The sequence below is a fragment of the Pipra filicauda genome, unplaced genomic scaffold, assembly GCF_003945595.2.
Source record: "Pipra filicauda isolate LSUMZ 115617 unplaced genomic scaffold, ASM394559v2 scaffold134_size1991817_pilon, whole genome shotgun sequence".
Lineage (NCBI taxonomy): Eukaryota > Metazoa > Chordata > Aves > Passeriformes > Pipridae > Pipra > Pipra filicauda.
In genome coordinates, this window is record NW_024103818.1 from 598,010 (window position 1) to 620,036 (window position 22,027).

A 22,027-nucleotide genomic window follows, 5' to 3' on the forward strand; every position below is an offset into this window, starting at 1 on the left:
TCCAGTCTTTAAAACCATATTGGAGGTAATATTCTGGTTTCACTTCCATCCAAATGATCTGAAGTTATAATCAGTGTATTGTAACCAGGCCTAAATATACAAAACAAAAGAGCTGATGTGATCTGATCAACTGCATCTCCCAAGAGCCACCTGCTATTACCTGTAGACATTTAAAAATAAATGAGAAAGAAGTACATTATTTTTAAATGAAACCTTTATTCTTCATACAAACCTGACTCTGTCACATATAATGAGGCATCATTAACAAGCTAAATACGACTTTGCTTAAATCAAACAATATTGCTTCATGAAAGTATCCAACACAGTTAGTATTGACTCTTTTCTTTGTTCTCTCCTGCATGGAATGTATGTGTGTTTTGACATCAGCTCATCTCTTTTGAACTGCTAGCTTAGCCAGCATATCATATGAATAACTTCCTTGCCAGGTAAATCCACCACAGGTACTAAAATCAGAGCTGGGGCCTTCTCTTTCAGATATTTTTCAAGGTATCCTTCCAGTCCTAAAATAGAAATGAAACAATTAATGAATTCTCTTTGTCTTATTTTCTATTGTGTCCTGTCTCTTACAAATGATTTCTAAATATTTTTTTGAAAATTATTGTGGGGTAGCAATTAAAAAAAAAAAAAGGAAGTGAAATGCAACTCTTAAATTTTCACTTTATATAGAAGGAACAATTATCATCTCCCATCTCCTTGTCGACTAATTTGAGATTAATTTTACATGTTGCCTAAGGTGAGAATTCAGCAAAACGGTTAAATGCATGTTTCAACCTTGAGTGAGCGAGTGGTTTGTTGATTACCAATAGAGCAAGCTGAAACTACGTGCAGGTAGTAAAAATAGCTGAAGGGATGTTGAAATTCAGTTCTTTGTCATTTTTGGTATTTGGGTGATCGGCACATAGTTGCCTGTAAATGAAATTCTTCTCTCAAATCCCACTGCAGCGCAGCAATCTACTAGAAGTTAAAATGGGCCATTTTAAAAAACTTTATGAACATGATTTTTATTTCAAATCAATGGAAGCATCCCATGTTAAAGAGACAATGGAGGAAGTCCAGAAATGGCAACATACATGACTGCATATCTGGAACTACAGTAAGATTCAAACTGCTAAAAATACAGAATCTGGCTACAAGGAGTTCTAAGGGGACTGGTATGTGTGGCAGAAGTTCAGAAATTTAAAAGTCCATTATGGGAACTGAATTAATAATTGAGAAGACCTAATTAGAATATGGAAGAAAACTAAAGAATGGAAAATTTAAACTCAGTATCAAGACGTTTCTGGTCATGCTGCAGCCTCAGTGAACATGCTAGAAATCAAGCCACACAGAACCCTAAAGAAGACTACCGAAAACCCTTTGAATGACCCTACAAAAGACAGTTTCCTAATGATAAGGTATGGCCTGCATGGGTTTTTGTTGCAATAAGTTATTTCTGTCAGCAGCTTCTGTGATTATGGCAATTCTTTATAACACTAAGCAATCTTGGCTAGAGAGGGTGTAAAGAGGGCAGAACTTGAAGACTGTCAGAGCTTTTTTTTTTTTTGTGTCACTGCCTGTGAAACTGTGAATAGGCAGTTCAAAGTGTTACCTCATACAGGATAAAACAGGAATTTTGCAATTGTATTCACTGAAGCCAAAACTCTTCTCTCTTTTTATCTGGCAGCAGTAGCATAAAATGTAATAATGGCAGTGCTACCAACAAAATACTGCTAAGACAGTACCAGTCTTCTGAAATTCTGCTGACTTCCTTTTGTATTAACATCACTGACATTGGAGGTGAAGATACGCGTGGATGACCCAAAGGTCAACAGTCACTTCAAAGGTCAAAGGACTCCTTCATATGGTGTGTAAAAAGGGACTAAGTCTTTATATTACAGATATTCAGCAGTGACCCAATAATTAAACATCAACTAGCATTTTTATTCTAAGCTTTGACTTCAGAAAACTGTATGGCTATTCTAGCTCAAATGGCATTAAGTGGAAGGGGTAAAGGCAAGCCACCTCAAAAAGTCATGCATTCCACCCTATTAAAATTACATTTCCTTTTTTTCATCAATTAAAATTGTGAAAATGTAATTTTTGTCTTTAACCTTTTACACAGGCTTAAAAGACCAGATATTCTTTTCAAAGGGAGAATCTGAAAGTGGGGCTATCTGAAAATAGAACTCCATTCTTTTGGATTTTTGAGGTGGCCAAAATAGCTGTAAATATTTACATTTGAACATTCCCTAGTGGACTTGGTTGCCAGTCAGAAAGAGCCACCTTTCCTAAAGACCACTGCCTTTTCTATTGCCAGTGCCTACATGTATAAATGAAATGTGAATGAAAATCTGGGACATATGTCTCTAAATATTTTACTGTACTTTCAAATCAAATAGTTTGATATGAAAACAGTCTAAATTAGACATGCATACATTTAAAAATTATGGATAAAAGTTTGCTCATGTAAATTTCCCTTGAAAAGCAGACTGAGTCATCTAAAACAGTAACATTGTACTCTGTCTCACAGAAGACAATGCACGATTAGTAAATCTGTGGCAACCTATGTAATTATAGCTGACACAACCAAAAATTTGACAGCTATATATTTTACCTGCTATAATAAGTTACTCCAAATCTTCCAATACTAATTGTATATTTTTAATGGTGAGACACTAATAAAGACACTATCTATGTTTTTTTCACTCATTCAAATTGTGCTTTTAGGCAGAGCCTCAGTCATGAGTGTTTTCTGAAGTATATAACTATTCAAATACAAAGATTTCAAAACCATCTTTCCTTTATATCACTTATGGAAATGCTTGCTCAGTTGCACGCCGTAGTTATAAAGGCTGATAAAAGTGAAAACAAGTAATGGACAGAGGTTTACAGTGAGTGTGTTATATATATGACTGCTATTAGTTTTAGAGTTATTTAATCTGCCCTGATACAAAATGTTTATTAAAGTGAAAGGAAAACCAGCTGATTCTCAGGCAACAAACAGGTGGTGTGCATCGTGCATGTTTTCATTTCCTGTGACGTTCCACATTAATTTTGCTAGCTACAAGCATCACACTCGCAGTCTTATGGAGACCAGCCAGGGACTCCTGAGGCAACAGAAGCCAACAGGGAAACACCAACGAAATATCTCAAAGGAATTAAGGGACATTCCTCTGAGAAGGTACCATAGCTGACAGCCCAGCTGAGGTACCTTTACACCAGTGCACAAAGCATGGACAATAAACAGGAGGAGTTGGAATACACCATGCTGCTGAAAAGTTATGTCCTTGTTGCCATTCCTGAAACTTGGTGGGATGAATCCCATGATGGGAATGCAGCTATCAATGGCTACAGGCTGTTCAGAAAAGACAGGAGAGGAAAGAGAGGGGGAGAGGTTGCCCTCTACATCGAGAGTTGTATTGAGTGTGAAGAGCTGTCTTTGAAGAACAGACATGAGCAGGTCAAGAGCCTGAAGATACATAAGTCTATGGGATGTGACGAGTTGCATCCCAGTGTCCTGAAGGAAGTGGTGGATGTAGTTGCCAAGCCACATGCCATGATATTTGAAAAGTCTTGGCAGTCAGGTGAAGTCCCAGGTGACTGGAAAAACAGAAACATTGTACCCATCTTTAGAAATGGTAGAAAGGAGGACCCTGGGAACTATGACCTGTCAGCCTTACCTCTGTGCCTAGGAAGGTCATGGAACACATCTGTCTAGAAGCTCTTCTGAGGCACATGGAGAAGATGGAGGTGATTTGAGACAGCCAGCATGGCTTCACCAAGGGCAAGTCCTACCTGACTAACCAAGTGGCCTTCTATGATAGAATGACTCTCTCAGTGGACAAGGGAAGGGATACAGATGTCATTTATATGAACTTCTGCAAAGCCTTTGACATGGTCCCCCACAACATTCTTCTTTCTAAATTGGAGAGAGATGGATTTGATGGGTAGACTGTTGGATGGATAAGGAATTGGTTGGATGGTCACATCAGTGACAAGTGGTGTCCCTCAGGGGTCTATGTTGGGACCAGCGTTATTTAATATCTTCATTAATGACATAGACAGAGGGATCGAGTACACCCTCAGCAAATTTGCAGATGACACCAAGCTGAGTGGTGTGGTTGATCACACCACCTGAAGGATGGGATGCCATCCAGAGGGATCTGGACAAGCTCAAGGTGGGTCCATGGGAATCTCATGACGTTTAATAAGACCAAGGGCAAGGTGCTGCACCTCGGTCAGGGCAACCCCCAGTATCAATACAGGCTGGACATGAACAGATTGAGAGCAGCCCTGCCAAGCAGGACTTGGGGATGCAGGTGGATGAGAGGTTGGAGATTATCCAGCAATGTGCACTTGCAGCCCATAAAGCCAGTTGTATCCCGAGCTGCATCACAAGAAGCATGGTCAGCAGGTCAAGGTGATTCTGCCCCTCTACTCTACTCTGGTGAGACCCCAACTGGAGTACTGCATCCAACTCTGGCGTCCCCAGCACAGGGAGGACATTGATCTGCTGGAGTGAGTCCAGAGGAGGCCATCAAGATGATGAGAGAGATGGAGCACGTCTTGTACAAGGAAAGGCTGAGAAAATTGGGATTTTCAGTCTGGAGAAGAGAAGACTTCAGGGTGACCTAATTGCTGCCTTCCAGTACCTGAGAGAAGCCTACAAGAAAGATGGAGAAGGACTTCACAAGAGCATGTAAAGACAGGACAAGGGGGAATGGATTCAAACTGATAAAGAGTAGGTTTAGATTAGATATTAGGAAGAAATTCTTTGATGTGAGAGTAGTGAGGCACTGGAAAAGGTTGCCCAGAGAAACTGTGGATGGCGCATCCCTGGAAGTGTTAAAGGTCAGGTTGGATGGAGCTCTGAGCAGTCAGGTCTAGTGCAAGGTGTCCCTGGCAGGGGGTTTGGAAGTGGATGATCTTTAAGGTCCCTTCCAACCCAAACCATTCTATGATTCTGTGTTTATAACTACATGAAATTTGCTGAAAGCAAGCGAGCTTCATCCTGTAAGATGAATCCCCCTGCTCCCAAAGGATCCTCAGAAGTTCAGGGAGATACGAAGTGTCTTCCTGCACTGCTATGCATTTTTGTTTTGACCTGGGTACAGCTGAGGGATATGGACATAACTAAAACTTAAAATGAACAAAAATAATTCTAAGTCTTCTGGTATTACCATTTATTTTTGCCATTTCTCTGTAAAGACAGGATACTGAGATCAACAGTTCGATGGTCTCTTATGCTGACTTAGCAGCCCTTCCATATAACATGGTACAAACTAAGGCTGTCAGCTATTGTTTTTAAAAGGTGCTTTCACACTAAGAAAGAACAGTGTCCTGAGAGCTCCTAAAGGGTCATTCCAAATGATTAGGAAGATGATTTTTACATTGTTGCTGTCATTAGTAGGATTTAGGCAGTATCAGGTGAGGCCACAGAATCCACATATGTTTTCAAAACCAGGCCCCTGTTATTGCTGCCATACTCTTGCTTCATTGTATATCTGCAGGGGAGGAGTAATCTAATAGCTCATATGGAAAGGGAAAATGGTAACAAAGAGGAAGATCACATTTTGCCTAGTATATAAAAAATCACTTTCATATTACTACTATCTTTCGTTCACTTTTTAACCAGAAGATATTGTTACATTGCTTAGAGAAGGTTTTTAAATCCCTGAGCTAAAAAAGCGCCACTGCTTCTGCTGTGGAGATCTGACATGCAGCATGTACTTTGAAAAGATGCATCATCACAGGGGATCAGGTTCCTAACATTTGACTAAGAGTTCCAGTCCCAAAAGATCTGCCCCTGGTGTGCAGAACACTTAACCCTTCGACCAGTACCAACATGACTATTCACAAATTATTGATGTCCCCAAATCCCTGGCAGATTGCAGACAGTTCTTGTCTCCCTTGAAGCCAAAGCATATGGTCACTAATGAGATGGATTAAAAATACATATACACATTCAGGGCTTTGCCACATGAATGTAAAGCCATAGAAATGTTAGAAGGTGACTGAACTGTACTGAACACTGTTAAATACATGATTAGCTTGTAATGGATCATTTCCATTGATCTATATACAATTTCCCAGCATAGTTTAATTAAAGCTGTCTGGAACAAGCCTCTGCCTTAAATGGTCAGGCAATGCAATGAAAAAGTGAAACACAAGGAATGGGAGGCCCCCCCTTTCTTAAACAAGAAGGAAAGAAACTGTGCTTTAAAATATTGTCTGTTTTTACAGTTCAGCATTTTCCCCATATTTTTCTTAATATAAAATGATGTAGTGGAATATAAGATTTTGAAACAAAACCTGTACAATTTGCTTGCTTCATTGCAATTAATGCCTTTCTGTCCAAAACAAAACCAAGCCCTGTAAACAGGAATATACTGTTGGAATATAAAAGGAAGTCTACAAAATATGATTTTGCACTGATTGTTTTGATGTGGCTGTGAAGATTTTAAATGACAATAACGTGGACATTTTGCACAAATACTTGGTTTGTCATATGGTACCTTATGCTTTTTGTTACTGTTCTTGATGACATTATTTCATGTTGGTCATTGTGCTATTAAGGGACCACGTTTTCAAAATTGCTCTGCCCACAGGAAAAATGGAGGCAACATGTTGTAAATATTTGTGTTTCCACATATCAGCTACAACTTAAAAAATGCTGAGAGCCTACCAGTTGCAGGGAAAATAGGTCAAAGATGCATTATTCAATGCTTTTATAAATTTATTCCGAAATTATAAAATTTGAAGTCAGTCTTGATTTTTTTGCCAAGTGGGAAACATTCATATGCATAAAAAGAGGGAAATTAACAATAAATAAACTTAAAGGGATGGAACTGGAATTTGCTTTGAAGTCACCCACTTCTGATTCTTTATCCTGGTTATTACACTGCTTTACCTTGGTCCTTCTGGTTTTGAGTGAGTTGCAGGCTGTCTTTGACTACTTAGTTATAATATAAGATAGTGATGATTTGCCTACTTCTAATGATGGTCAGGGCGTAACTGACTTTTGTTGATAACAAAGGGAGTTCTGTGGAACCTTTCTGCAGCCCAGATTAGGCAGAGCTATAGAGATGATATAAGCTCCTTCATGCAATACTGATGATGCATTTCAGTCACTCTGGCCTGGGATATTTATCTGAATACAAGTTAAGCAGCTGCTTTGAATTGCAGTGGAATATAGCCATGATATATGAGACAAATGACCAGTATGAGTTTGGATAAGGCTGTGAAACGGCTTTAAACCTGAGATTTCCTAAACCAGTCTTTGAAAATGTGACTATAAAAGAACTTGTGTTCTTTTCTACATTACATTCAAAGCATAATCCATGTGGTGGACATTTCTTAAGCTGTATCTAGATTTGTCTCCTTTCTTTCAATGTGAACAACTGATGAATGAGCTTTCCTGCTGAATGGTAAATACACAGTAACATTTTTTCAAAAAAATTAAAAAGTAACTAGCATATTTTAGACTTCAGAAAAACCCCAAATTTACTGTTTCTGGCCTATTTGTAAAGTATACATACCCCAAAATGAAAAAAAAAAAAAAAAAGAAATTACAGAGGGAATTGTAGTTGCATTTGGAACTCAAGTCTCTACAAACACATGCCTGGTCAGATGCCAAAGTTGCCACTCAGATCTGCATGTCTGTATTTGCAAACAATCTTTCATAAAAACCTGTCTCCAAGAATTCATCACATTACATTTCAGTTTGTATTGCAATTTATGGACCCATCTATACTGGTGGACTTCTTTCTTCTCATACTAAACTAGTTTTAGTTGTGACAATGAAAATGTCTTTTTCAAGTGATCACATAACAGGTGAAAATACAACCTGTACTGAAAGCACTAAAGCAAATGTTAGCCATCCTCTTTCAGCTTGTCCCTAAAACAGAAGAGCCATTTCAGATGATTGCAACCTCTTCTGTGAAGGATGTGGTTATTAGGATCCAGACTGATAGGACTCTGTCACTTTGGACATAAAATACTGTGAGTTGAACGCACAGATACAAAATAGGGTAAAACTTCACCCAATGGAGCATTCAGTAAGTGAAATCATACAATCATAAAATAGTTTGAGTTAGAAGGGACCTTTAAAGCTCTTCTAGTCCATCCCCCTTCAAAGAGCAGGGGTGTCTTCAACGAGCAGGGGTGTCTTCAACCAGACCAGGCTGCTCAGAGGCCCGTTCAATCTAACCCTGAAAGTTTCCAGTGATGGCACATCTACTAGCTCTCTAGGCAATGTCTTCCAGTCTGTCACCACCCTCACTGTAAGACTTCTTCCTTATGTCTAGTCTGAATTTACCCTCTTTCAGTTTAAAACCATTACTCCTTGTCCTATGAAAAAGTCTGTCCCATCTTTCTGATAAGCTCCCTGCACATATTGAAAGGCCAAAAAAATCTCTCCAAAAAGCCTTCTCCAAGCTAAATAACCCCAGCTATCTTAGCCTTTCCTCATAGGAGATGTGTCCCACTCCTCTGACCATTTTTTGTGGCCCTCCTCTGGACCTACTTCAACAGGTCCATGTCTTTTTTGTGCTAAGAGAAAAATCTGCTATAAGGGGAAGACTAGTACTCTGTTATATTTTACTGTTAGTCCTGTTTATGCAGTGGACTTCTTGTCCCTTTGGAATCTATCTCAGACCGGACAGAAACAGTTCTAGCAATGCTTTTAAGGAGGAAACAGTGAAAACATAATAAAAGTTGCTGTAGGCTGGATGGGTACCCACAGGAGTTCTAGCAACTCTTCCTACAGCTAAGCAGATGAAAGGAAATGAGGAAAATGAGCTGTGTTTCCCTGCATGTCTTACTGATAACTCCTGCTCTCAGATTAAGTGAGTAGAAGTTGCGAAAGACAGCAGCCATAGATAGACCTTACTGTTCATGGGAGATAAAAGAAAGATGAGTGATTGGCTTATTTTAATCCACACTAGTTAGTCAGTCAGGATGCTTGAACTCTGCACCACTAGCAGCAAGAGGAGAGGGACAGCTGGCATCAAATGACCAACTCTGAAGGAATCCAGAAACTGTCTCTTCCCCTCCCAGCCTCACAATGCTCTCTGCTGTTCCTCTGTTTCAACAGGAGGGTGTGGGAAGGAAAAAGGTCTCATAATCAGTGAGGGTATTAACATTTACAGGAACCTCACTTTTCTAGAGCTGAGTCACTTGGCTGAGTAACTATGCAAGTTTTTTTAGACTGTAGCTCATGCATTTTTTTTTAGCATCTGAAAGAAAATTAGTAGACAAAACAGTTATTTTTAGTGCTGGTTTGATTGTGGGCCTGTCAGCCTTGGTGATGCATCTCTTTTATCAAGCTGCCACAATAACTTGTTTTGTTTGCAGAGCAAAGTTTGATTAAAGACCAATTTCAGAAAAGTTACTCACTGTGGGTGTTAATTAGTGCTTTCTGGACTCTGCGGGGTTTATCTTATGATCCGTTTCACTTACTAAACCCTGTAATTCAATTTACATGAAGATGGGAATGAACTAACCCCTTTGTATTCTTCTGAAGGCTTCTGTTTTACTCACTCATGAAAGAACCTCTCTCCTATCATTCCCTAATAAGGAATTCTAATTTCTTGCCTTTTTAAAACAAAATTAAAGCAATACTTTACATCTATAAAGACTTTTTGAACTAATGAACTGAGAAAGAACTTCAGAAGGTGGTAGGTGAGCTTTAGGAAGCCTTTGCTTCTAAATAATGTTTTCAGTGGTGCCCTAGTATACTGTGCGTCTTGGGAAAACTGGTAAACATCTATTTCTATTCTCTGCATTTTTGTGGGAGGGGAGTATTGTCATTCTGTAAGAGAAGGTCGCTGGCACTCCCCTCCTCTCCTCTTATTAGCAGAAAAGAGAAGCCTTTTGTCTTTTTGCAAGCAATAGGCCACTTACTAGCTCAAAAATATTAAAAAAGTGGTTGATGAAAAAGATTAGTAGCACTGGCAGGTAAAAAGTAGCACATGGAAGCAGAATTTATAACATAACAGATTAGGAACATAGATTAGGAACTGTGGAATAAAATGAATGAAAAGAAAATGCCATTGCGGTACTACACAAATATGAGCAGACCAAAAAAAACCCAGCCCAAAAGAAAACCTTACTCAGCTACATTGAGTATTTGAAACTAAGGTGTATAAAACATGAAACCAGTACTAAAAAGACCAAATCTGTGAAAAAGAAGATGACCAAAAATGGTCTTTTTTTTTTAGTAGACAGCCTGCACAAAAGAACTGAGGCTGGATGAAGCAACATATTCAAGCAGAGTTCATGGACACTACCATCTTAAAACATCCTCTTCCAAGTATACATTCTCTCTTGAACTTCCTCTCAAATTTTGAAACCTAAACTTCATCTTAGGTATAATATGAACTTAGGCTGGTATGGAGTCTTCCTAAAGTTGTACAGTGTGACAGATGCACCGGAAATGATGAGGAGGCAAGCAAGTAAGGCAATGATAATCATCAAATATACTGATATTTATACCAATTACAATTTCAATCCCAAATGCCATCCCTAAGACAATTATATGCCATCTAACTCTCTCTGGATATACAGAAGTTACCTCCAAAGTGCACACAGTACCAGTCAAGTTAGGTATGTTATCATGCACATCAATGGCAAGTTGCAGAAATAAATGTGACTCTTTAAAAGATAAACAAACATTGCTGAGCTCCCCTGCACATTAGTTATAGATGTTTCTCAGTAGAAAGAATTAAGATTTAGCTTCCAGAATAATTCGTCCAAGCTGACAGCTACAGCTTAGAAAATAGCAGAACATGAAAACTCATCACTTTGTGTTTTCCAGTGTTCTGTTTTTAGCCATGTCCTAGATACAGATTGAGAATTGGCCTATACAAGGTTATAAATGTGCACTTTTGTTTAAGATGTCATTAACCTTCTGCACTAAATAAGGAAACACTTAAGCATGCCCTTCCAGTACTCGCAGTGAAGTCTAAATATAATTTCAAAGGGAACAGAGGACTGAACTTTCCAAGTGCAATCACTCAGGGAAGAACTTGTGCTTTTTCTAAAACCATGATAGAGTGCAAAGATCATAAGGCTCTTTTCCCTGTGTGCTATCTTTCAATGCTGTAATGATCCAATCTCTTTATGGGGTGGATGGTTACTGAATTTGTACTCCAGCTGTGTCCAGAGTCTCTGGGGAAGATGGGCTGTAATGACACCAAGCAGGGATGAGTTATAAATGGAGAAAGATTATTACAAACAAGGAAAACAATAAGGACCCATTTTTCAAAAGGCATCTAAGAATGCACTTCACAGTATGTGTATGCACTTGTTCGCTCATACAGTCACCTGAATGTGCCTATGTGGGCAGACAGAACCACAGGATTCGCTAGGGGCTCACACACTCTGAATCAGATAAACATGTACTTTCTTTATTTTTTTTTCCAGATTAATTGAAAATTTGGTGTGAAAATGATCAACTGCAACAGCACCTGTGCAGTAATTATGGAACTTGCTTTTTTACCCTTAGGTCACATTACAGCTACTGACTCTTGGCCCATAGTCCAAGAGCACGAGATGGCGCAGATTTGCAAGCTGTAGGACAGTTGGTTGCTGTGCCCTCCAGGTAGAGTTGGGGACACTGGTGGGGCAGTGTGTGTGGGAAGCTCAGCTGTGCCTGCTGGTAATTCAAGAACTTTTATCTCTAGAGCCTGTCAATCTGGCACCTTTCACAAGTGTTAAATTCACTTAAGTATATTTTTTAAGAAGCTGTCATGAGACATACTGAAGCAAATATGTCCTTCAGTGGTTACACATGGACTTGGTTATAACAATGTTTGTTAAGTGCTTTGACATCCCCAAATGATATGTTTGGTGTAGCTTCCACATTTGTTCGTTTATTCAAGTCTGCTAAATAGCCTCCAAAACCAATAGGTTTAAGAAATATCTCATTGGACACAGTGCATCATCCAAAAGGCCTGACCATGAAGAGATGTTTATGTAACTAGAGGACACCACATGCATCTGCTGGTAGGAGAATTTAGTCTACAAATAATACAAAAGCTTTCTAAAAGATGTTGTGGTAAGCATCTTTAGACTGGGTACACAGAAGATCATATGGTCCTTGCTTTATGTCAAGTTAAGTTGCGATTATTTAAAATAATACTGACGGAATAATTGTTTTCAGTTTCTAGGCCAGATTCTCAACAGCTGTAGATTGTAGCTGTGTTAATTTATACCTGCTGAGGAGCTTGCACAGTAGATTACATATTTATATATAGTATCCTGCAAAGTAATGAGGTTATTTCTAATGGTTATCCTTGTAAAGAACTCTGAAGTTTTAAATCAATCTCCTGCACTAATGTAAGCAGTGTATTGTAACAGATACAAGTGTACCAAACATGTTAAATACATTATTAGGTTGATGAAGATCACTCATTGATCCAGGTCTGGCTTCACAGCACAGTTTAATCAAAGCTGCCTGGAATATGTACAAAGAGTGGTCATGGCATTCACTGCTTTTTGTCCCAAGTCAACAAATGATTAAAATTTCATTACTGCTGCAACTGCCAACTTATGCAAAATTAGCCAGAGCAGGCTAAAAGAAAGGGTAGACCAGTATTTAGAGGTGTAACAAAACTCAACTTCTGTTTTAATGGAGAAATTCTGCTGCTAGAGGTTGCTGGTCAACCACCCAGAAGTTTGTGGCTCTTGACAGCCACACTACTACCTTCCCTTCATCTGGCAGATTTACATTAATTGGATTTTTATCCTGTATGGCAGTGACCCAAGATATCAGTACCCTCTTACTCTCTACAGTCAAGGACCAAAAGCACTGCTAGTGCTTCCTGTGTAATCTGAGCTCCTAGCTTGTTACAAAATTGGGAACAGGAGGCTGGGAGAGTCATTCGGCTGTGCCAACCAACAGAAAAATGAAAAATAAAAAGGGTCTGAAACTTGGCCACATAGTGATCTGAGATGCAAGTAATTTTTGCTCTAACTTGAAGTTGTTAATAGCCTAATTAATAATTAATAGCAGGTCCTGCCTTACCAATCTGATCTCCTTTTATGACCAGGTGACCCACCTGGTGGATGAGGGGAAGGCTGTGGATGTGTCTACCTGGACTTCAGCAAAGCCTTTGACACCATATCCCATAGCATTATCCTGAAAAAGCTGGCAGCCCGTGGCTTGGACAGGGGCACTCTCTGCTGGGTTAGGAACTGGCTGGAGGGCTGGGCCCAGAGAGTGGTAGGGAACGGTGCTGCATCCAGTTGACAACTGGTCACCAGTGGTGTCCCCCAGGGATCAGTGTTGGACCCAGTCCTGTTAAATATCTTTATTGATGATCTGGATGAGGGGATTGAGTGTACCATTAGCAAATTTGCAGATGACACCAAGTGGGGGGGGGCAGTGTCAATCTGCTGGAGGGTAGGAGGGCTCTGCAGCTTGGACAGGTTGGATAAATGGGCTGAATGCAATGGTATGATGTTTAACAAGACCAAGTGCTGGGTCCTGCACTTTGGCCACAACAACCCCCTGCAGCACTACAGGCTGGGGACAGAGTGGCTGGAGAGTGGCCAGGCAGAAAGGGACCTGGAGGTTCTAATCAACAGGAAGCTGAACATGAGCCAGCAGTGTGCCCAGGTGGCCAAGAAGGCCAATGGCATCCTGGCCTGGATCAGGAATAGTGTGGCCAGCAGGACCAGGGCAGTGATTCTTCCCCTGTACTCAGAACTAGTTATGCCACACCTTGAGTCCTGTGTTCAGTTCTGGGCCCCTCAATTTAGTAAGGATGTTGAGATGCTGGAGTGTGTCCAAAGAAGGGCAACGAGGCTGATGTGAAGGGGCTGGAGCACAGGCCCTATGAGGAGAGGCTGAGGGAGCTGGGGCTGTTTAGCCTGGAGAAGAGGAGGCTCAGGGGAGACCTCATCACTCTCTACAACTACCTGAAAGGAGACTGGAGTGAGGAGGGTGTCGGTCTCTTCTCCCAGGCAAGCAGCAGTAGGACAAGAGGGCACAGTCTTAAGGTCTGCCAGGGGAGGTTTAGGTTAGTCATTAGAAAGACATTCTTTACAGAGAGAGTGATCAGACATTGGAATGGGCTGCCCAGGGAGGTGGTGAAGTCACCACCCCTGGAGGTATTTAAGAAGAGATTGGATGTGGCACTTAGTGCCATCGTCTAGTTGACAGGTTGGTGTTGGGTCATGAGTTGGACTCGATGAGGTCTTTTCCAACCTGTTTCATTCTGTGATAATTTATAAATACCATCACCAAGTCTACCACCAAAAGTTTACCATCAACACAAAAAACCTGAGAGCTGAAAAGGAACACAGGAGAGGTAGGAAACTGAGACATAGTAAATTGTGCAAGAATTACATGATTTGTTAAAATTTCTAGAAGAGCCAACAACTGACCCCAAATTCTGACTCTTCTCTTGAAAGCACACCAAAGTGGAGACACTTCCAAACAACAGTACAGGGGCAAAGAACTCAATCACCCTTTTTGGACTGCTTTTGGATCTCTGGAAGTTAAAATCACAGTCCCAGAAGAGCAGTGCAGTACATGTTCCGCCTGCTCTGTTGTTAAACAATTTCACTGCTTGGAGGCCTCTGCTCTTCTTCCACCATCAACAGGTGAAGTTGTTTACAGGTTATCTGAAAGTTACCTGAGGACTTTGTGACAAAATAGTCTATTATATCTGTCACAGGGCAGATACAATCATAAGACATCTAATTGTATTATGATTTCTTATTAAACACTGCTATATATTTTATACCACAGTGTATCACAGATGTCTGCAATAAAGTTAAGTTATTACACACATAGATATATATTTAAAAAAAGAAGAATGTTTCATCACCAAAATACATGGTCCTAAACACCTGTTTTTTAAAAAAAAGACTTTTGGAAAATGCCTCTTGGGATTATATAAACTGCATTGCTTTCCTTAACTCTTGCATTTTGTGTGACAGGTAAAGTACACAGCATCGGCCAGCAGTAAATGGAAAAGCTGCCCAGATCTGAGCTGTTGCTTAGGGGTTCCAGGTTCCCCCAGCTCCCAGACCCTTCAGGTGAGCCTGAACCCACAGGTGACCAGTCAGTCAGCAGCACTGACAGCTCCTCTGCTGGAACACTGGTTCTTTTGACAGGAATTTCTGTTTCTGGAGCCTTAAGCCACATTTCCATCAAGAAGTATTTTAGCTCAAAGAGATACTGGATTAATGAAATTGAAAATGCTCAGAAGAAAAACGTATGTGATGCTTTAACCACTTTTAAGAAACATGAAGTGCAAGTGATGGAAGGGTGACCTTTATCTTTTCCACAAACAGAGGCTCAGCCTATAAGGCACAGTGAAATGTAATTTATCCTTGTGCCTCCTTCTGTTTTAAAGATGTGAAGTGCAGTATGAGATCTGGTTTTAACAATATTGCAGTACAGCTAGAGGGAAATAAATTGTTCAAGATGAGATGTCAGTTTTAAAGTAAAGCTAAGAGGCCCAAACAGCTCTCTCTTTGGTCAATGCTCATACTTTATGCCATGGGCATTAACTTGTCAGGGAAATCATACCTGGAACATCACCACTAGAGTGGTCTTACCAGCATTTTCTACTCTACAGTAGCTGAATGAGTTGGCATTTCTTTTAAAAAGGCTTCTCTTGCAAGGTAGTTTTTCAATTACACCACTGCTTGGATGATTCATTAGAATGAGGCCATCACCTCTTTTTCTTTTTTGCAGAAAGCACATGTTGGTAGAAAGGAAGGCAACAAAATATGATCTGAATTTCTGCCAAATCACTTTGCAGGGCAAAGAAAACTCATCTACAACTTACCACAAGAACACTTGGGGTCATTAAGAATCCTAAAGAATCTGGTAAGATAAAAAGGTGAAATGACAATGCTAAAGGATAATGATGATGATGATTAATCATCATTTAATAAATTTCATTTTTGACTTACCAAGAGCAAAGAAGCAGAAGAAAGGAAAATTAAATAGATCTTATCATGTATAGAACTTCAGCTAAATATATTTGTGTCCTCCTGAAAATGTCCTCCTGTTTGTAATTTACCAACCAATTTTGGTAAATCTAGAACTTTCAAATGCTACTAACATCAATACAGCCAGATTCAGAGTTATTGGCATATCTCTTTAGTAAGGCATAGCACAAAAGAATAAAATAATAATCTAGTTGCTTAAAATACAAATTTGGTTATCCATTTCCTCCAGAATTCTAGCTTTCCCTCAGGGGAAATCTGGAAGTTTTAAATTCATTGATCCTTCACTTTGCCACTATACTCTCTTTTGACCTATTAGATATTTTTCTTTTGCTGTCACATTTTTGCTGATTTGTTTTTAAATTATATACCTGATTTTAGCTTCATTTTTCTTAAACCACTTGCCACAATTCTTTACAAAAATCTACATGCAGTTTCATTCTTAAGGCCAGCCAAGGATTTACAATATGCTACACTGGACAAAAATTCTGTAGTAATCAGAAAAATATATTTTATACTCCATCATAATAATTTTTTCTGTCTCTACATCGATATAACTTTTTCTGCTTTTTACAATGGTTTACAACTTAAATAATTTAATACAACAGTTGTTATATTTTTATTGCAAGCTTATAAAACTTGCAAGATAAGTCTCTTCCATGCAATATATTAAATAAAGAAATGACAGCAAAGAAGGGGAACTGATGATTACTGAAACTGTAATTCAGGTTCTGAATGTGTCATAAAACACTTCTGACTCACTTGCATGCTGCTCATCTTGTGAAAGTTCCTCAGATGAACACCCTCTTCATATTCAGTTCCCCTCACCTGTGACTTCAATGTTAGTATAGATAAAACAATGATCTCACATTTCAGCCATTGCATTGATGAAGTGATGGTTGAGGGAAAAGGACCTGGCATAAAGATCCAAGGGACAGGAATGCCATTGCGAGTTCAGCCACTGAGTTGCTGTAAGACCTTGGTCAACCTCTTTGAATTCAAGAGCATGTATAAAGGTATCCTTTATTTAATATTGCAAGGCTCCAGTACTGTAAAGACACATGTCTCCTTAAGTCTTAGGCAGGACCTTTGGGTCTCATTTTTGTCTTTCTAAGCAACTGAAATACTTGATGCTTTGTAAAATTAAACTCTGAATTTCATACTTCCATTTTGTAGAGTAGAAGAAATACTTTCTAGTCTTTGTGAAATGCTTTGAGATAGCTTGATGAATAATTGTTACTGCCTTAGTATATATGAGGGCTTATGTAAAAAATACTGCTTCAATGCATCCTTCAATAAGACTCTTTTAAATTATGTTTTACATTAGAGACCCACTTTAAATACTTTTAAAGACACAGTTCTGTGCATGTCTACAAAGTAGGTCACCGTATATCCACAAGAACATACAAGTCTGCTACTTCCAAAGCCCCTTTGCTGATAGTTTACATAAAAATAATAAATAGTGATTTAAATTTATGTCAGAGGTAAATTTTACTGTCGGAAATGCTACATTTACTTCTAATTTACTTCTATTTCCATTTCTGTAATTATTAATATTTTTGAAACTCAGGATAAAAACTTCAATTATCTGTGGTATGGAATCTAAGGATAGGCTTGATAAAAACCTTCAGAAGATATTTCTGATGGCTTGGCCCAAAAAATACGTAATTAGTTCCTGTAGACACTTAACTGCGTAGTCTTAATGTTACTAATTAAAAGACTCTTTGCTTAAATGATTAAGAGTTCCTAATAGAAAGGATGGGACCTCTAAGAGATACAACATAGTGAGATGAGAAATAAACTTGCAAACTTTTCCAGAGTGTAGATATATGAAGATTAATTTCTGAACTGTGTTGCTATAATTTCAGCCCTTGCTTGCATGGATCACTCACTTTATAGGGTGAAGGACCACAGATGCCTGCATACTCTCTGAGATCTTTGGTTTTTATCTGATGCTTGGATCATGCAATGCCAAAATGAATAATGGAAATAAAACCAGCATTGAACTTCTAGATTAAGCAGCCAGTTTTTTCCTCAAAATATAAAGCAAAAAATAAAACTTTGAAGACAGGTATGCTTGTGGATTTGAAAAACTTCAAGAAAAGTACCTAGAGGATTGCAACTCAGTGTGGTTTGATTGCTACCTTTCTCCTGCTCTTTAAATATCTTAGCTATGATATTTACCTTTGTATGTTTGCAACTATAAAGGTAATTAGATCAAGCAATTAGTATTATATGACTTTATGATAGTATTATATGATTTTATGAACTAGATTACGCTCCTCCACTCCAGAGATGGTTGCACGCTTAATCAGTTGAATAATTTTTGAGAACCGATGAAAAATGTGCTGCATGTAGTGTTCTAATTTCTGTATAGTGCCTATCAAACCAGAAATCTACTGGCCAGAATACTGTTTCCAATAAAATGAGACAAACTGTGGATTTGCATCTGTAATCCTTTACAAAGTATTCAATAAGGGTGGGCATACTAAAAATAAATCATTTGGAAGGCAGGAAAAACTTGTAAGTAATAAACAAGAAAGCCTCCTTGTAATTTTAATCATTAACTCCTTAGTGCCAGCCTGAAGAGATAAATCAAGATCACAAAATGTCTAAAGAATGAGCTAGCTTCCATATGGAAATGTCCAGAAGTCATCCATCACTATTGCTGCTTTTCCATATAGCAGACACTCAAATCAATATGCTGCATTGGTTCAGTAAATTCATCTTTTAACAAGTTAATAAAACAGTGATCTCCACATAGTCTTTCCATCAAAATTTTGTAGAAAAAAATGAGAATATTAAATGCACTAAGATAGGAAAGATCTGCTCCATTTGCTCTGCTATGATAATCTTTTACAAAAGAGGATTTTTATTATTAATTCTTTGCCTTCTGGGGATATTATAATTTCCTAGAATGTAAAAATGCCTTAAGCACAGCAATTTGCTGAGCTAGACTGAATTTCAGGATGTTTCAAATGAGCTGATAAACAACTGCATAATAAGCAATTATTAGATCAAGACTGTACATTACAGATATAGCAGTGAACCAGCCAATGGACAACCAAGTTGCAGATACTGTTTTTAAAACTAAGTCAGTGATTCTTTGACGTGCATCACAACTTTTCTTTTAAGAATTAAATACCCTACTGCTTATTTTTTCTTTAGAAATGCAGATTATTCTATCAACCAAATCCTGGGGGTCTTAATAATTGGACACATCCCTCTGCATATGAATAATAAGGAGTTTACAGGCTGAATATAATCATGAGCTAAAAGTGATAACACTTAATTATTTTTTTTTCTATTAAATAGTTACAAATCAATTGTACAGGCATGTTAAACTCAAAACCTAGTATATTCTCATGCCTGGAATTCTGCAGCTCCTTAATGAAATATATTATTTAACCTTAGAAAATAAAGAATCAGATATACTATAGAAAAATCAAGTGTAAAATTAATGTAATTTATACTACTGCCACATTTTCAGGGCCTGGGTATTTTTTACGTATACACAGTTTTTAAGCAGTCAGAATGGCTGTGAAATGTGGCAGCTAGATGACAGAGACAACACTAAGGCTGTTTGAGATGGAGAATAAAGCTATTAGCTGAGTTTTTCTCTAAAAGAATCAGACATAGAACACTAAGTAGGGCTGATATCTATAGCGACAGCTTTAGGTTTTAGCACAGATCTACTAAAATGATATGTCCAATGAAATGAATGACACAATTCACACTATTGAAAATTACTGTTTTAATTCTGACTTGATTGCATCTAGGAGGACTACTTTACAAGAATTTACAGACATTCATTAATATTAGTCATGAGTGTGATAAACACAATTTTTAAAATAGGAGAATTCAAATTCAGAACCAGTGGTTTGCACCAACAACAGATTTTGTTTTAAATTTAGGATGGAATTGTGCTCATGTAATTTAATGTTTTAAAAGCTAGACATCTGATGAAAAACGGCCCTCTTTTCCAAGAGATTACTAAGGCCATTTTAAAATAGGATGAAGGGTCCCTTGGAGGTGTCTGTCAACCAACACAAAGGACCTAGGTCATTAGGTTAAACAAAACAGTTAACTTCTTTTAGGTAGTTAGACAAAATTGATCTTATCCAAGCTGTCCAGGCAACTGTGAGTTACATAACTCTTTTTTATAACAGCAACAAGGAATTTAAATGGACCTCTCATTAAATGAGTTATTACTGCAAACAACTTCATCGCACAGTCCTTTAGATTAAATGATCAGCTAATCCTTCCTATTTCAAATTCTTCTGGAATGGTTTTCCAGTCTCAAAACACCAGCTTCAAGTGGAAATTTAATTGATGTTCATAAAAGACAATAAAGCTAAAATGTAACAGTTGTAGCAGCAGAATGATTTAGACATGCATTATTTAAAGAAATATTACAATGTCTTTGTCTAGTGAACCTTTCCTTGTCACTCCTATTGCTCAGAAGAGTTTAATTTCAAAAAGGTCTAGAATACAGAAGTTTGACACTCGGTGATTCTAGCTTGGAAGCTGTTTTAAAGGAAATAGATTAGAAACAGTTATAATCAGAAAAGCAACAATATAAACTGGAAGCTTCTTACTCAGATGTGCTACTATGTAATCTGCCTCTTATGCTTGCAAGAGAGCATTTCAAAACCCTTGTGAAAGTGATTGGGCTTTAAATCTTTTACGGCTGCAGGACTAAATTTAGTCTTTAGGCCAAGTTTAATTTTAAGTGTTGGAAACGAAGAAGCTTTCTCTGACAGGTTAATTAAAATAAAAGAATCTATTTAAATCTGTCAAAGGAATGCACGTCACGGGCAGTCTCAGTGGTGACATTTGGTGGGCAGTGTGTAGCTGATGTAGTTCAATGGATGCATCATAGAAAGTAATTTTTTATGCAGCAAGCACTTAATACACACACTGTTAGGTAAGCTATATGCACATTTAGCCCTATATAACCAAATCTAGGTAAGACTAATATATTGACTCTGCTGTAGCTAATGCAATTATTAATTAAGTGTCACCAAGTAAACCTTTGAAAGCAAGAGGCACTAACAGTGATATATTTCCTACATTTACAGGATTACTGGCACAGAATTTTATTAAACATTGCAGAGCTGGGAGGTGGGGAAAGGATTTTGGTGGAACGGGTTGCCACTTGTATTCTGGGGTTTAACTAAGAGTTTTTAATAGTTGAATGAACAAATAGTAGCAGCATGACTACAGAAGGTCATGCTTGTAGCCTGCAGAGATGTGTAGCCACAGAAGAGTGCTAAAGAAAAGACATTCATATAGCAAACTACTGAATCTCTGGAGTGGGGACACTTTTAGGCGGATCACTGCGATCTGCAGTTTAGAGAGCTCCCTCCTTTCACACATACTGCCCTCTACAGGTATGGGATTCTGTGGTGATGATTTTAATGCTGAACTTGTTAATCTGGTTTTGGCAACAAACCAAAACAAGACAAGAATCACAAAAAAGATATTTTAAATTTGGAACACAATTAAAGAAAATAATTCTGACTCCATTTGAAGTCAATGGTAAAACTAGCAATTTCAATGAGGTCATCATGACCCCAAGACCATGCGATAAGGTTTCAGCAAGCACTGAAAAAAACAAATACGCCTGATACAGATGAGAGTTTGGCTTAAGTGACCCACTAGTTTGTCCAGCTCAAAACCCTCCTGCAGACTGCACAAAGTGCTGCAGAGAGGAACTACACAGGACAGTATAGAGAATGGTGACAACTCTGAATGTTTTTTGGCACTATGCAATCCTAGATGTAGCTGTAACTACCTAGAAAAAGCAACTATATTAGCTGGTCTGGCATATAAAAACTAACCTCACAAAGCCAACCTATGTTAAGAGATCAAAATAGGACAACCCAACTGGTGTTCTTTGTTTTTAATTCTGATTTGGTTCAAAATTGATTAGCCATCAATTAAAATCAGGTCTTTCAATCTGGACAGTTCTCTGTTACCTTTTGAATCAATGAAAATGTCTTCTAGATGAAGTCAGCCAGCCAGAGCACAGGAAAACAAAGCTATCCTGCCTCAA

General features: G+C 38.4%; 1 protein-coding gene across 5 annotated transcripts in view; it reads right to left on the bottom strand.

Moving 5' to 3' along the window:
• Window positions 1-192: 192 nt before the first annotated feature.
• DPH6 (diphthamine biosynthesis 6) overlaps window positions 193-22,027 on the bottom strand; it is a 197,082-nt gene continuing 175,247 nt past the window's right edge. For all 5 annotated transcript variants that reach the window (XM_039378310.1, XM_039378311.1, XM_027736479.2 and 2 more), the window contains one exon: window positions 193-521. In XM_039378310.1, coding sequence (XP_039234244.1) covers window positions 406-521 — 116 coding nt within the window. In that variant the 3' untranslated portion in view covers window positions 193-405. The remainder of the gene's footprint in view (window positions 522-22,027) is intronic.